Source organism: Teleopsis dalmanni, chromosome 1 (genome assembly GCF_002237135.1).
Source record: "Teleopsis dalmanni isolate 2A chromosome 1, ASM223713v2, whole genome shotgun sequence".
Lineage (NCBI taxonomy): Eukaryota > Metazoa > Arthropoda > Insecta > Diptera > Diopsidae > Teleopsis > Teleopsis dalmanni.
Genome location: NC_051846.1, coordinates 35,679,331 through 35,694,641, shown reverse-complemented (window position 1 = coordinate 35,694,641; position 15,311 = coordinate 35,679,331). Strand labels below are relative to the sequence as shown.

General features: G+C 27.5%; 1 protein-coding gene across 1 annotated transcript; it reads right to left on the bottom strand.

Annotated features, from left to right (window-relative positions):
* Nucleotides 1-4,099: 4,099 nt before the first annotated feature.
* Nucleotides 4,100-9,777, bottom strand: LOC119669450 (SEC14 domain and spectrin repeat-containing protein 1-B; the record flags this gene model as incomplete). The annotated part of the gene is given in 3 exon segments (XM_038079345.1): nucleotides 4,100-4,584; nucleotides 8,152-8,516; nucleotides 8,977-9,777. Coding segments are annotated over 3 exon segments (1,651 nt in total), but the record flags the coding sequence as incomplete, so codon positions are not given.
* Nucleotides 9,778-15,311: the final 5,534 nt, after the last annotated feature.

Below are 15,311 nucleotides of genomic sequence, written 5' to 3'. Positions count from 1 at the left end.
TAAAAAAATCTGAAGTGACAGTTGCTATTTGCAGCATTTCTATTAAAGTTAAATAAACGCAAATTAATGCTAATTAAAATCGCATTTACAAATTATATATTTAGAAGAAGAAGAAGAAGAAAAAAAAACAGTTAGTATGAAAAGTGCATACATAGTCACGAACTCAAACCCACTGTTGAGGCGGAGTGCATTTGCATATGCAGAACCGTTCCGAGGCAGAAACATGCAAAGCACACAATTAATTTGCTTTTATTGTCTGCCAACGCCATCGGAAAATGCAAGATTGTAAAGCGGCAAATAAACGCCCGATGACGCGAAATGGTTAATAGCAAATAAAGTATGCGAAATCTCAAATAAACATGCGATAAAATTATGAAAAGCACTTAAGTAGTAGTGCTGTATTTTGTAGATAAACATAACGTCAGCCACTTTGCGCCAGCAAACGCGTTGGCCTGGACATGATAAAAAGTGATAGAAGCGCAGTTTAACTTACAAATTATGGAAAATAAGTTGCCTGTGATTCTAGACAAAATGCAAAGGACATAACATACAAGTAGTTTTGGAAGAATACGCACGTTAGATAAGACAGTTGAATGGGGAAAAATTTATTGTTAAAATGTGATAAAATTTAAGAATATTTTGCAGTTATTTAATTAACTATCTTACACCAATAATAGCCTATCTCTTCGCTTATATGATAACGTATGAGTAGTATTTTTTCGGGACAATTCTGGCAAAAATCGTTAAAAATCTTTTGCAAGATCTTTGTAAGATCAACCAAAAGAAAATTTGAAATATTTTTCTTATTCTGGCACAAAAGTCTTTCAAAAAAAAGTTTTATCATTTGTAATTCGTGGTAGAGAGCTGTTTTATTCTATTTCCTTCGTGACGAAATCAAACATAGTTGTTAAACTCTACCGCTTGCAAATAAACAATTGAATATTAATACAAATTTAATGGAAACCCACAAGATGTATATTCCATTATTAGGCCGTGTGCGAGTTTGAGTAAATTGATGGTAAATTGAGAGAATTAGTAAATTATGTGGGTATGACAGCGAATGTTGGTATTTACCAGAATTTCGAGTAGGATAAATTAGATCAAGATTAACTAACACTAATGTTACTATTGTGAAAATTTTATAAGACGTTTAATAAATAAATTTGAAAACTTTAAATCAAAAATAATAAATAAATACAATAAATAAATAAATATTTACATAAGTGCAGTGCAAAAAATCCCTAGAAAATTTTAATTTACTTTACCTCAATTTACTCAAACTCGCACATGGCATTATTATTTATAAATAAATAATTATTTACGTCATAATTATTTATTTACGTTATTTATGTCATGGTAGAAATGATAGTAGCTACTGCTGCATTAACACAGCAGTGGCTGTGTTTAATTAATTAATTAAAAAATTAATTAATTTTAAAATTATAACTTAAATATATATTAATAAGTAGACGCAAAAATCAATGTAAAATAAATATTAATAAATATTAAAATTTAAATATATGAAAAACATATATATTATATATAAATATATAAAATATAGACGTTTTTCGAACAGTAGTGAGCTACAACAACAAAAATTCATTTTTATATTATTTTAATTAATTGAATTTTTGGCTGACCATACAGCTGTTACGAGTTCTGCCATATACTCATCATCAGTGGTCTTGGAAATAATTCTTGTGTTTAATTATTCGTAAATTATTATTTCTGAATAAGGAATTGAACTCGTATCCTGCCAAATTTGAAGCTCAGAGCCAGCGTACCTTAATCAACTGACCTAACCAACTGAATATATATTCAAAATTTTTTTTGAAAACATTATAGTATATTAATACATTTATCAATTACGTTTGTGTCGTATTGATAATAAAGTTTAAAATATTTATTCCATTTAAACAATTCTAATTAAATAATTAATTATTAATTTTTGTTTCTATTTTTTTGTATATTATTTTATATAAAAAAAGTTCATATACGAAAAACACAAACAAAATTTTAACTGACAATCGAAAGGCATGATCAACAGCAAATTTTTTCTTTGGTCTTTAGAAAAACCAAAAAGAGCTTACAGTATGGTAAAAGAACGCTGCCGAAATATGAAAGGTCTTTCAAACCATCTTTCGCAAGATTTTTGAGTGTGGTAAGCTGAAAGATCTGAAAGATACTTCACTTATTCTAAGTTTATAACAATCTACGTGTAAAATATCAGAAATGGAAACTTAATCAGAATTTTAAAGTTTAGTATACACTAAAAGCGTTGCTAATTAAGAAAAATGATCATGTGAGAAACAGAGTATATGGGTTCATAATTTCATAATTTTATAAAGAAAATTTTAGATGCTTCTTTATATTTTCTTTTATGTGTATTAATAAAGCTTATCTCTGTGGCCTATATTTCTTTAATTTTTTAAATTCACATTTATATGCAATTAAATTAATGGTTCAACTTTTCAATGAGATTAGTTATTTAGGTCTGCAAATACATAATATACTCAAATGAAAAACAACTTCAAATAAAAATGTTATAGGTATCTAAATTTTAAAATAATTACAAAATAGAAAGTTGATTTTGAGTCTGCCAGAATTTTAATACCTTTTACACTGATATTTATGTTATAAATTAATTGTGAATTATATATTTTTTACTATTTTATTTTATCCTTCATTGCAATATTGTAAGTGCGAGTAAATATATAAACATAAACTGTTTTTATGGTGAGGTAAAATGAATTAACATAATTAGAAACTGATCACACTGCGCTACATACAGTAAACCATCTAATGTTTGTTTTTAAAATAACTCAAAATTTCAATGTTTTAATAGTTGCTTTAATGTTCATTGCTTTAACGTTTGAAGTATTTTAATATTGTATATAACAAATTTTTTTAAAAATAAATGACAACTATTTTAATTATTATCAGAAATGTATCTTTCATGCAGATGATCATCAATTTTAATTATCTTTAAATTGACTTTTAGAAAAAATATTTTATTTTACGCTGCTAAATGAAAATTGTCTCCTAAATTGCTGCTAAATTGTGTCTAGATATATGGACCTACTATATATAAACTCTTTCGTTTTAAAGTCAAATAAAATGGAGATTGCAATTTTTTGGTTCCAAAAATGAAAAAGAATTGTATGGGTGGCACGAAGAGTATTCATCTCAATATATCTTGAGATATATATTGGATCAAAGAAACATTGAATCGAAAAAAAACTTAAAATTTTAAAAGTCTTAATGTCAAACTATACATAGAGGCCTACAAGCCGGTACACGGAAATTTAATGCTTTTTATAATAAAGGTCAAGAAAATATATTGTTATGAGATTTGTTTATTTGTTATATCTAATTACAAAATTTTGACATACTTTATCAACCACTACGTGTAAAATATTTAAATATAAGGATTATTTTTTAATAAAGAAATTATTTTGAATTAAAATTAATGACTATAAATTATTTGATAAAACTGCTAGAAATGAGTTAACGACTCCTTGAATTCAAACTGAGTTCTTTGCTTTTAGTCAAGTTCTCTAAATTTATAAATGTTCATTATGTGGTTCATCAATTGTCTGAAATTTTCTTTAAATAATATTTTAATTATTTTCAGGAAATTTAAAGAATACATTCCTTTCTTTGTTTCATTACTTTCATATTAATTTGCTGAAATTTAATTAAGAGAAATATATTTGCTATTTAATCAACTTGTCACAACTTTGTTATGACAAAAAGATTGAAAAGATTGTTACTTTTCAATCTGAACTAAGCTATTAATTTAATTTTAATTAAATAAAACTTCCTCTCACTGCCATTTGTATTTAATAACTACTATCTAAACTCAAGCAGTTTCTAAATATTTTTTTAATATCGCCAGATTTCATAGAAATCAACTTTTAAAATAAAAAAAAAAAAAATAAAAATTATTTTTAGACACCAAACTTTCAAGTCACTGAATATCAAAAGTAAAATATTATTTAGCGATTATTATTTTTAAAATAAAAACAAAAATAAAAACAATATAAGTTGTAAAAAACAAAAAACAAAAACCAAAAAAAAAAAAAATACCACAACAAACCTCTTGCCTGTAACAGCATCTAAGACGAATGGTTCTTTCAAACGTGTCTTCAACAACCTGCCCAATCGCACCATGCGACCTACTTCCACTAAAAGTTGTTCGCGTTCAACGAGAAACTTTTGCAGCTGATTGCGTTGCTCCAACTGGGTTTGTGATTTTTCCATTGCCGCCACTGTAGCAACAACCGGTGAAGGTTGGGAATCAACTTCGCTGCTAATACCGCTGCTGCTGCTGCTATTCTGTTGACGCAAACTGCATACCGACAATTTAAGGTCGTGCAATTGTTGACAGTATTCCTCAACACTGCGATGAAAGACTGCGGACACACGTAGACGTGTCATGTGCTCCTGACTTATGGCCTGTAGACTATGCCAGGTGCGTTGTAGTTGTTGCAACATATTCTGTGCTACCGCGGTGTCGAGTTTGCATGAAAGTCGTAGTGCTTGGGAGGCCTCCAATAGCTGACAGCCATAGTTGAAGATACTCTGCAATGATAACAATTAGGTTCACTTAATGGTTATGTTAAACAAGCGGTACAATGCTTTGATGCCACTTTATTTTTATTGTTTATTATTTTCTTTATTTGTTGGTTTCTATTTTATATGAAAATTGTGGCACGTGTCTAGATTGCATAATTTATTTTATGGGAAAGGGTTCACTAATTTAAATGACTTCTTAAATGTCTGTAGGTTATGTGGAAAAGTTTTCAAAATAAGAGTCAGTTACTTACTTAATAATCGTATTCTGTAATTTTACACTTGATACTTTATTTGTTTTATATTAACTAAAATATATCTCATGACTCTTTTAAGTATTCGATCTGTTTAATTTATTTTGGATGAAAACAATAAATATATATACATTTTCTTTTCTCTTTGTAATTACAGGTGATAAAATACAACAATGCGCTTCTCAACGGGTAAAGCAACTTGTAGAAAAAAGTATTCGTACTACGCCAGCTAGAGGATGAAGATATGAATGATATATAAATTCATGATAACAATTTAATGGAACGATTTTTTATTTATGATGTTGCTACAGCAAATGAACTAGTAACTGAAAAGTGCATCACATACAGTAATATATATTATAAACTAGTATATACTATATACTAAAAATGGCATGGTAGAAAGGGAAATATAGTCAATTTTTTTAAGAAAGACTACTACTCAATAACAGATTCCATACTGGAAATATAACTAAAACCGGCTTTATAATGTATTTCATTATCATTTCACTGTTCATCTTTATTAATATTCCATATACCACATATAATGACAAAATATGGAGGAACGCTAAGGAAGATGATGCTATTGTATAACGGTAAGACTATTATTTATTATAAGTACCTTCATTTAACTAAATGAATAGTTAGTATCTCTACTCTAAGAAATGATTGCCTTTGAGGCATAAAATTATAAAAAACATTGATTTTTCTGGATTGATCTTGAGAAAATGTGCGATGTTTTATTAAAGCAACACTGGACTGCGTACAGCATCCAATTCAGACAAGAATTGAAAGATATTGACTTGGACTTGAATATTGACTTTGTATGCACATACTATATAATTTTGGTCATCAACTTATTATGTGTCCAATCTCTGAAACACTCTCTTGCTAGATTAGAGTTGTTTGTAAAAGAGGACTCTGAATATAAGCTGAAAATTAGGAATTTTACAGTAAATGACAATAGATTTATTAAAAAATGACAGAATGTGTTTGAAGATAATAATTTTCATTTATAAGATTACGTCAAAGAGTTGGGACTTAAAGAACCCAAATACTGTTTTTGAACTAAATGTTAACCTCACTCATTTATGAGTTACTAGTTCAATTTTATTTTTATTTGGCACAAAACACGTTGGTTCCTTTAATCATAAATATTATTTAATATTTAATTTAAATCATGGATAGTTTTTGAAAATGTTCATTGGATGTTGTAAAAATATTCAAGTACATAATAAATTAGGCTTATCATAACTAAACATTAGGTAAATGATCATTATCATAATAAATAATATTAGAGAAATAAGTTTATTGTTTTTTATTATAATGTAATAAAGTAAATTATATCTTTAAACATATATAACAACTATCTGTTGCATAAACTAATATAATAATTACTTTGTTTTAAATGTAGGGAATTTTCAATTCACACAGTTATAAATATAAATATGAGCAGAATATTGTAACAAGTTAAAAGCTATAATGAAATATGACGTTTCATGTAGCTCCTGACATAACAAATATATTAAAATATCAAATATATATTGAAATATAACCAAATAAACATTAGATAGATTTTTATATACCGTCTTGAGACGTATAAAATTACAAAAACAACTACCTTGTGTGAAAATTGCATTTTATATTTATTCGGCAGAAATTGTCAGTTATTCGTGATTTTTATATTTATTACACAAAAGTAGCAATTATTTGTGCGTTTAAAAAAAAAAAAGCAGAGTGTAAGAGTTATTCATGCGCGAAAAAAATAAAAGGCACATAAAATAATTATTTTTGAGGAATATAATATAAAGCAAATTTAATTATTATTTGTTGAGTTTTATTTTAAAATGCTAATATATAAAAAGCATGTATAATACGAAGAATAAAAGTTGTTAGAATGATAACTATATACTTAAATATGAGTTTCAACAACTTTTTGGTGCTGCCTTTTTTCATAAAAAATTTTGAAATAGCTGTTATTTTCGGTCACTGTTGGTTAGAGCAATCTATAAAAAGATTTGTGGATAATGACAAAAGAAGTCACTGAAATTATTTTGAAGATTTAAGGAGATTGGCATGTAAGAGGTCATGACATATGTCCTAATAGCTTTACAAAAAATTTTATATTTTTATATTTTATATTTTTTATATTTTAATTAAAATAATTTTTTTTATCATTAAATTAAAGAAATTTTTAAGTATTCACCGTAACTAATATATTTGTATGTTTATTTATGTATAAAAAATTATATTTCTTTGTTGATTTTTAATTTATGCCAATTGTTTAAAAAAATTAATTAGTTTCTAGAAGTAAGTTCTTATAATATTTTCAAAATGCTTGAATTTTTTGATATTTTTTTGTGATAATATTAAATTATAATACAATATCCATTCATTCCCATACCAATTTTTCATATAGAAAACCATTCAAAGAAGATCTTTTATTTAAAAATTGTAAAAATATTTAAAAAGCAGGTTTTTCGAACAGTACTAAATTGTAACAACAAAATTTTATTATGTTTAATTATATGAATTATATTAAATAGTCTACTAAATTTCTATTAAAAGTATAATTTCTCTAGAATTTCTGTTAAATACAATAGTTGAATTATACAATAGATGAATTATATTAAATAGTCTACTAAATTTCTATTAAAAGTATAATTTCTCTAGAATTTCTGTTAAATACAATAGTTATCAATAGTTTAATTAAATAGTCTACTTAACTGTAAATAGTTAAACGTCTAAAAATCACTTCGCATTTAATAATATTTAAATTTAACTAAGTGGTGACTCCAATAATTCAATTCTGATGAATTTACAATAATAACTAATTTCTGTTAAATTTATCCTACAATCTATGGCTATCAAAATGCTTCGAAATTGATTCGAATTAAGTAATTTTATATTAATACACCTTGGACAATTCTATCAACATTTGCAACAGTTACCAAACTGCAAATTATCTTTTTCCGCTAAAATATTTTACCGTTCACTTGCGTTTCATAAAACATAATACATAAGAATTATATGGACGGACGGAAATGAAACTGTTTTTCACTTTAATGGACAACAACTAGCACAGAAAAAGCATGACCACATTTACTGCAACTAAAAAAAAATAATATCTTTGCTCAGCTGACCAGAAAGCACATTCAAGCTGAACGAGAAATTCCCCTGCATCCAGTAGAACAACATTACAAACAACTGCAAACTGCAAACTGCAACCACAACAATAAAAACAACAACAATAAAAACAACAACATTAATCAACAATATAGCAAATACGAAAACAACAAATAAATTTATGTAGCATGTAACTTACTTTTCCAGTTTCTTGAAATGTTTGCAATTCATCCTTCTGCACCTGTATCTCATGTATATTGCACCCAACATGCGAATGGCACTTGATCATGACATTGTACAAATCGTCCATCCACTTTATCGCTGTTTGCGCGTCTTGCTCGTACGTGTGAATGTGTGTCACTTGTTCCAAGGTGAGTTTTTGTAGTTCAACGCTGTCTCTGAAAATATTTCGACGCGCTATGGTCGTATCCAAAATTTCGCGTATATTGCATATGTCGTCACTATAGTCAACGTGTAGGTCACGGCCAAGCGCATCCTTAACCGGCATCGCCAGCATATCGCTAAGTTTTTCACCCTCTTTTATGAGTTCACGTTCCATATTCACTGTAAAAGTATACGGAATCCAAAAAGAAAACAAAAGAAATACAGTCAATAATACAGAATTTCAGTGATATTATAAGAATTCGTGACGTTAATTAAATAATTTGCGGATATCATTATTGAAGAAAAAAAAAACGTTTTTGGCAGAAAAGAAAAGAATCGATTACTTAGGAATTTATTTATGGCAAGCAAATTTCTTAAAGAAGACTAATCATCTTTACCTTTAACTAAAATATCATCCCGTACGAATTCTTTATTTGAAGGGAAATACATAGAGAAACATACTCTTTAAGTAAGCATATTTCCGTTCATAGCGTTCTACATTATTTACCCATAAATTCATGAAAAAACTTATACAATTATTTGGCATTCTTTGTATATTTTTATTACATAAAATACTATATAATCGAGAAAGACCACAAAACCACATAAATTTTATTAATTTACAACGATTTGAACTTACCCAAACTAAATTGACTGTCCTTGAGTTTTTGTAGGTTCCCAGCAGCTGTATCGAAGTCTTCTGTCTTACTGCTCATAACTAGCGATTCAAAAACCACAGTTGTACGATCAAAGTAATCGGTAACGAGACGAAAAAACCGCAATGACGTGATCAGTACATTACGTCTGCGCTCCAAACGCGTTGCAAAGGAACGACAAACAAAATTCATAAAGTCCTTCTGTGACATTAGATCTTTGTAGGTGAAATTATCTTTTGAGCCTCCATATATATTAATCTTATAAAGTAACTCCGCATAGAAACCATAGGTTTCACGACATTCCAATTCAAGTGCATCATGTGCAGAACGTAATGCTTCGCAGGCACGTACATCACAACCAATCGTTTGCTGTCGATTTAGCATTTGTTCTGCCGTATTAAGTATCCAATTTGTAACAAATGACACACCCTCCTCTAATGCAGCCAACTCACGTGCTTCTCGTATGCACTGCAAAAGTTCCAGCCACGCTGTACGTATCTCAGTTTGTTTCTTTTCAATTTCATTGATTCGTAGTTCGATGCGTGTGCGTTCACAGTTCAGATCTGGCGGTAAGGCTTGTTTCTGGGGTATTGTAGTGCCAGTGCCATTGCTGCTGCCGGTACTCGTTGGCGAAGAAGAAGATGCAGCGGTCAGTGTTAAGGCCAATGCAGGTGATTTCACTATTGTTTCACTATTATTGTGATTACTATTTGTTGCTGGCATTTGTTCCAGCTTGGGTGGTGGCTGTGCATATGCTTCGGTGAGACGCATTAAGATACGATTACCTGATTGAAGAAAGTTGATTTGTAGATGAAATGAAAATTAATATTTTTAATTTTTTTTTTGAATTTTCTAGTGAAATTAAATATGCGTGTTTATGTTGTAAACAGTTTTTATAATCAATATTAACATTTCTAATCTACATTTGCTTGTGAAAATTTTTAATTTTCTGTCCATTTGTATGTATATTGTGATTAATCAATCTTATATTTAAATTAAAATATAAATAGATATATAAAAAAAATTTATTTAGAGGAAAGTTTTTTGATTGTTGCAGCTTCATTTTTACAGCCATTCTACAATATGAAATAAATCCATTAACTCGTTTTTGTTTTAATGTAATTTTATTTAAATAAATAAAACATTATCTTTGCACTTAAAAAAATTTTTTATTATAGTTGAATCTATACTCAACTGGTGATGGGTATTTGGCAATACTTGAAGCAGCTGAAAAGTCACCCAAATTCAATTAATAAAAATATAATAAAAATAATTTTTGTTGTTGTAGTTTACTACTTTTCGAAATCCCTGTACCAAAGATCTTTATGTATATTTTATTTAATATTTTATATTTTGAAAGTATGTTTAAAGTCTAAACAAAGCTTACATGAAATTTCATTCAAATTTTTATTATTGACAAATTAATTGTGGCAACATAAAAGAATTATTATTAAATTTAATGTTCATATATATATTTTATGTTTCAAATTTTATGTTTCTTTTTTATATAACTCTAAATGCAGTATTTGCACAATTATTTAGGATAATTATATAGGTATAACTATATAGCAACCTGATTTGGCCGATTTGGCGTTATGGAGATTTCAAGAAACTAGAATTACATTTTAGTTATTTATTTATTTGCAATCAAATAAAGCACAGAAGTTATAGTGAAGTAAAATATGCAGAAATTAGGGTTTGGGATTTTAATTTTTTTTTCTTCTTATTTTCAGTAAAAAGAGAATCCAATTTATTCCATGCCTGACAGTGATCATCAGTTGTAGTATCATTCGTTTGCAAATATAAATTCAGAATTTTGAATGAGTCTTCTACTTCATTCTTGGAAGGCTGATAAACAATAACATCCACCGAACCCTCTTCATCAGTTTCCGTTACGCTTAGAATTGGATCCAGTAATTTAGACCTATAGTGTTCTATAACATCGTCATCTGTAAGAAAGCTTGATGTCTAAATTTCATTGTCAAGCTTAATATAATCGTTAAGAATAGCATTGGAAGTTATTTTATTTACTTTAAACTACACTGCCAGCGACTGGCATTTGCACAAAGAATCAACATAAGAAAGAAAAAATTAAACTTTTGGTTTGAAAAAAGGGACTTTCCCTAACAGCAAAATGCATTTATGTTCTACTTAAAACAAAAATTCGACTTATAGAATGCACTTTCTACATATTCCTATCGGTAAGGGGAAAACTTTTTGTTCGAGTTATACAGAAATTGAAGTTATAGAAGTTCGAGTTATGGAAGCGGAATAGTATGTAATTTGCTGTCTAAAACCTTGGTGCACTGTTTTTAGTTTGAGTTATAGATAAATTAGTGTTATAGAAGTTTTTTCGCATATTTTCATTTTTTTATATTTTTTCATTTTTCTTGTTTTCAAGAAATAGACATGAGCTGGTGTTTCATTTATTCCTCTTGGTTATTAGTAAATGGCTAATGGGAATTCATTTAAATTTCAATTTAAGAAAAAATAATTAAAGGGGAGAGAGGTGATGTGTTCCAAAACGCCTATTTTATCGATTTAATTCAATTCAATTTTAATTTAAAAAGTGCTATTGTGTTTGACATAATTTATTTTATTTTTCTAATTAATTATTCATAATGTACTCATATCTTTCCGAATTTAATGTGTATTATAAAAAACGATTTATTCAAATTATTAACATTTATTGTATCAAAAATTACATTACTGAACAATCATGAGTTGTTGCTAATCATTGGAGGAGATAATAATACTTCTTTATTTTAATCACTTTTAAATTAAATGTTAGAAGTATAATTGAAGCGATTATACTATATAACGTATATATATAAAAAAAATAATAACAAAATAACAATTACTACAAATTCTTTTAATTACAATTTATGACTTTTATATGGGTTAACAATAATACCTTTCTCCTGAGCTTCTGGGTATAAATTTTACTTTCATTTTATTTTTATTACATTTACTATTATATTATATTTTCAAAGAGATTTAATTTCGGCTTAAATTACAGGTGAAAGGTAGCATTTATTTATTTGTAATACACAACAAAATAGAGATAAACCCATCAGACCCTGAATATGCACAAACAGTTTACATATCTATATGTTTGTATCAAAAATCCAATGAGTGCTGACTATCTGTGCTGTAATATAGTAAGATACATTGGTGGGCTACAACAGTTTGTGGAAATAACAACGCACTTGGCTTAACTAACCTGACTTGAGCTCAAACGCATAGTCTGATTTTTTATCTTTCCAAGTTGTTATTTTCGCAATTGTCAATATTAAATGCTTTGCTTACTTGATTGTTGTGCTTGGCTAAGTGTACTTAAATTCACTACCAATAATTGCCTACATACAATCCAAACTACTTATTAAAGTTTTGTTTCTAATTTTTGACAACTAGTTTTGCTTATAATTTGTGTTCATACTTAGAGCAGTTCATTGGAAATATGTTAATGCCCAAGGCAATTTGCTAATAACGAAGGTAAAAATATTGTAAAACTTTGCGATAATTTTATTTGATATTAAATACTCCATATAAAATAATCAAGTCAGTATTATTAAATATTATAAAACAATATAAAGCAGCTACTTTTTTAGCAATATTTTCATCTATACCGTTTATAAAACAAAAGACTGAAGATAGAATGTCTTCTTCGTTCACATGCCAGTTTCATAATTTTTTTTTAATTATTCATACCGGAAACTTTTTGTTAGTAAACTTATGTTTTTTATGTGGCATACGCATTTAAATTTTTAATTTTTGTTAACTTAATCTTTATGCTAAATGATTCATTAAAATCAGTATAATAACAAAGCCGATTGCAGTCTGTTAGGCTTTCTTTTAGTTGGTCATGAGAAACGGCCGACTAATATCTTATTTTAATTAGTAATTTAATTAACAGAGTTCAGACAGAAATGACTTCATATTTTGGGAATAGAAAATGAATTAATAAAAATATTCTCTATTTATATTTCTCATTGGCATTAAAAATAATATTTATGAGATATTATACATATTAAAGGGACTAAAAGCTATCTTTTGGAAAAATTTTTACATGGTATATAAAATTACACATTCGGAAAGTAAAAATGTTGCATATCAGAAAGCATTAGCTGTAGTTTTAAATGACAAAAAATATTTTTAAATCGGAAAATTAATTTTGAAATTTAAAAAAAAATTAATTTTTTGGAACTGTGAATAGAATTTTTTATTAACATATATTGTTCGGCTTGGTAACTAATCTGACGAATAATTTGTCAAGCAGATATTATAGAATCCATAGGGTTTTTGTTAAATTAAAGTATATAGTGAGCAACTTTCCCTTCACAACCTAACGAAACATCACCCTATGATCTTACCATAAATGTTTAATACAACTAAAAAGAACTGTTTTCTTACCAGTGAGTTAATAATAGGTGTTTCGAGAATTGACAATAAACAAAATTAATGAGTATTCGTGAAGAAAATTTTTTAAAAGATTTATGGTCCCATAATAAGTGGTAAAGAGTACTTATTTATATAGAACAATGAGCTGTATAAGCTATGAAGTCATATTGTTGTAGTTCAGCATATCAAACTTCAACAAATTTACTAATTTACTCATATTGTGCAAAAAATTAATATGCTGTGGCTAAAAAAAGTGTTTGATTCAGTTCATGCTGCTAAAAAGGTTGATAAAAAAATATTCAACTGTGGGTAATGCCGGTTGATTGAAATGGCTCGCAAGGATATTGTATACGACCAATACAGAAATACGTCACTAAATACCAACTAAGCACATACATATGTAAGTTAGATAACTAGTTAACAAAACTCTGTCGAAGATTTTTGCCAGTTGGTACCAACCACCGTTGATGGCGATGGTAACTAGACACAACTGGCCTCCAAAAACATATCATCTATAAAGAACACAAGTAAGTTAACTAGGATAATGTTGTTGAAGATGTTTGCCAGTCTATACTAACTGCTGATCAAGATAGCTGGCGAGGCTACTGAATGCAGCCGAGAACGATATATGTCTGTAACTGACAAATCAGGAAGTAAGTAAAATCTATAAATAGAAAGGCACATATATAGTTGGTATCTTTTATTGGACAATCGACAAATTGATACCAGTAAGACTCTTAATAGAAGTGTAGCGTCAATATTCATTAATCGCAGCAAGTATAAATTGAATGCAAAAGTGTTGACATAAGAAAATTTATACAGGAAGAAAAAAAGTAAGAGATACGTAAATTCTGCATAGTATATATAACATGTGTGCGTTTTATTCTGCTTTAGAAGTATACAAATATATGCCACAGAAAGCTGCTATAGAAGTATAATACTTCGTTGTATGATTTTCTTAAATTTAACAAGTAACTGTTAAAAAATATATAAGATATATATAAGATATCTATAGATATATATAAAGATTTATCTATAAGATATATAACAAAAAACATTCCTTTTTTCAATAACCCAATGCAGCACATCTTTTTTTCGGTGTGCAAGACAGCAACGGAGTAAAAGATATTGACAGTTCCTTATCTTATATGATATCTATTCTTAAGGGGTGCAGATTCATAAAATAATATCTATTGATGTAACTTATTAAGATAAGTTTTTTTTTTTTGCAAAAAAGTAAGCCTTTCTGACTTTTTAAGATACAATTGTTGTGTATGTGTAAAGATTAGTCCAGAACAAAACTGTTATTTGATTAAAGTTCTTAAAAGTTATTTTTTGTGGTATAAAATAGTTTGTCATAGCGCAATGATCTACTTCTTATAAGCTTAATAAGATCGTTTCACAAGATACGGATTGTCACTGCCGACAGTTCTAAGATTTTAAGAAATATTTTTTTTTTCAAATTTGAAGACAATATCTTCAATATAATATATTTATGCCAAATTGAAGAGTTAACTTGTTTTGTTTTAATTATATACTTGCAACTTAACTTATACTTCTTCTTCCACTTCTCTATTCTACAAATAGAGACACTATTTTTATATTATATTTAAAAATGTAACTATATTGAAGATATTTCCAATCTATTTACTTCGTCTCTTATCATTTGTTTTTTATCTACTATCTATTAGAACAGTATTTTGATCTTAAGTTTTAAGATCTTAAGAAAACACTTTATAACAATCTTTATATTTACTTTATAAGAACGCTATGCTACGTATCTAGTATCTAAGTTTCTAATTGGAAACTTTATTATATAGTTATTAATTTTATATGCAATTGATAATAAACATATGTACACGTAGTATATTATATAGTACAAATGTATAAATTTACTTCTTACTGTTTTACTCAATAT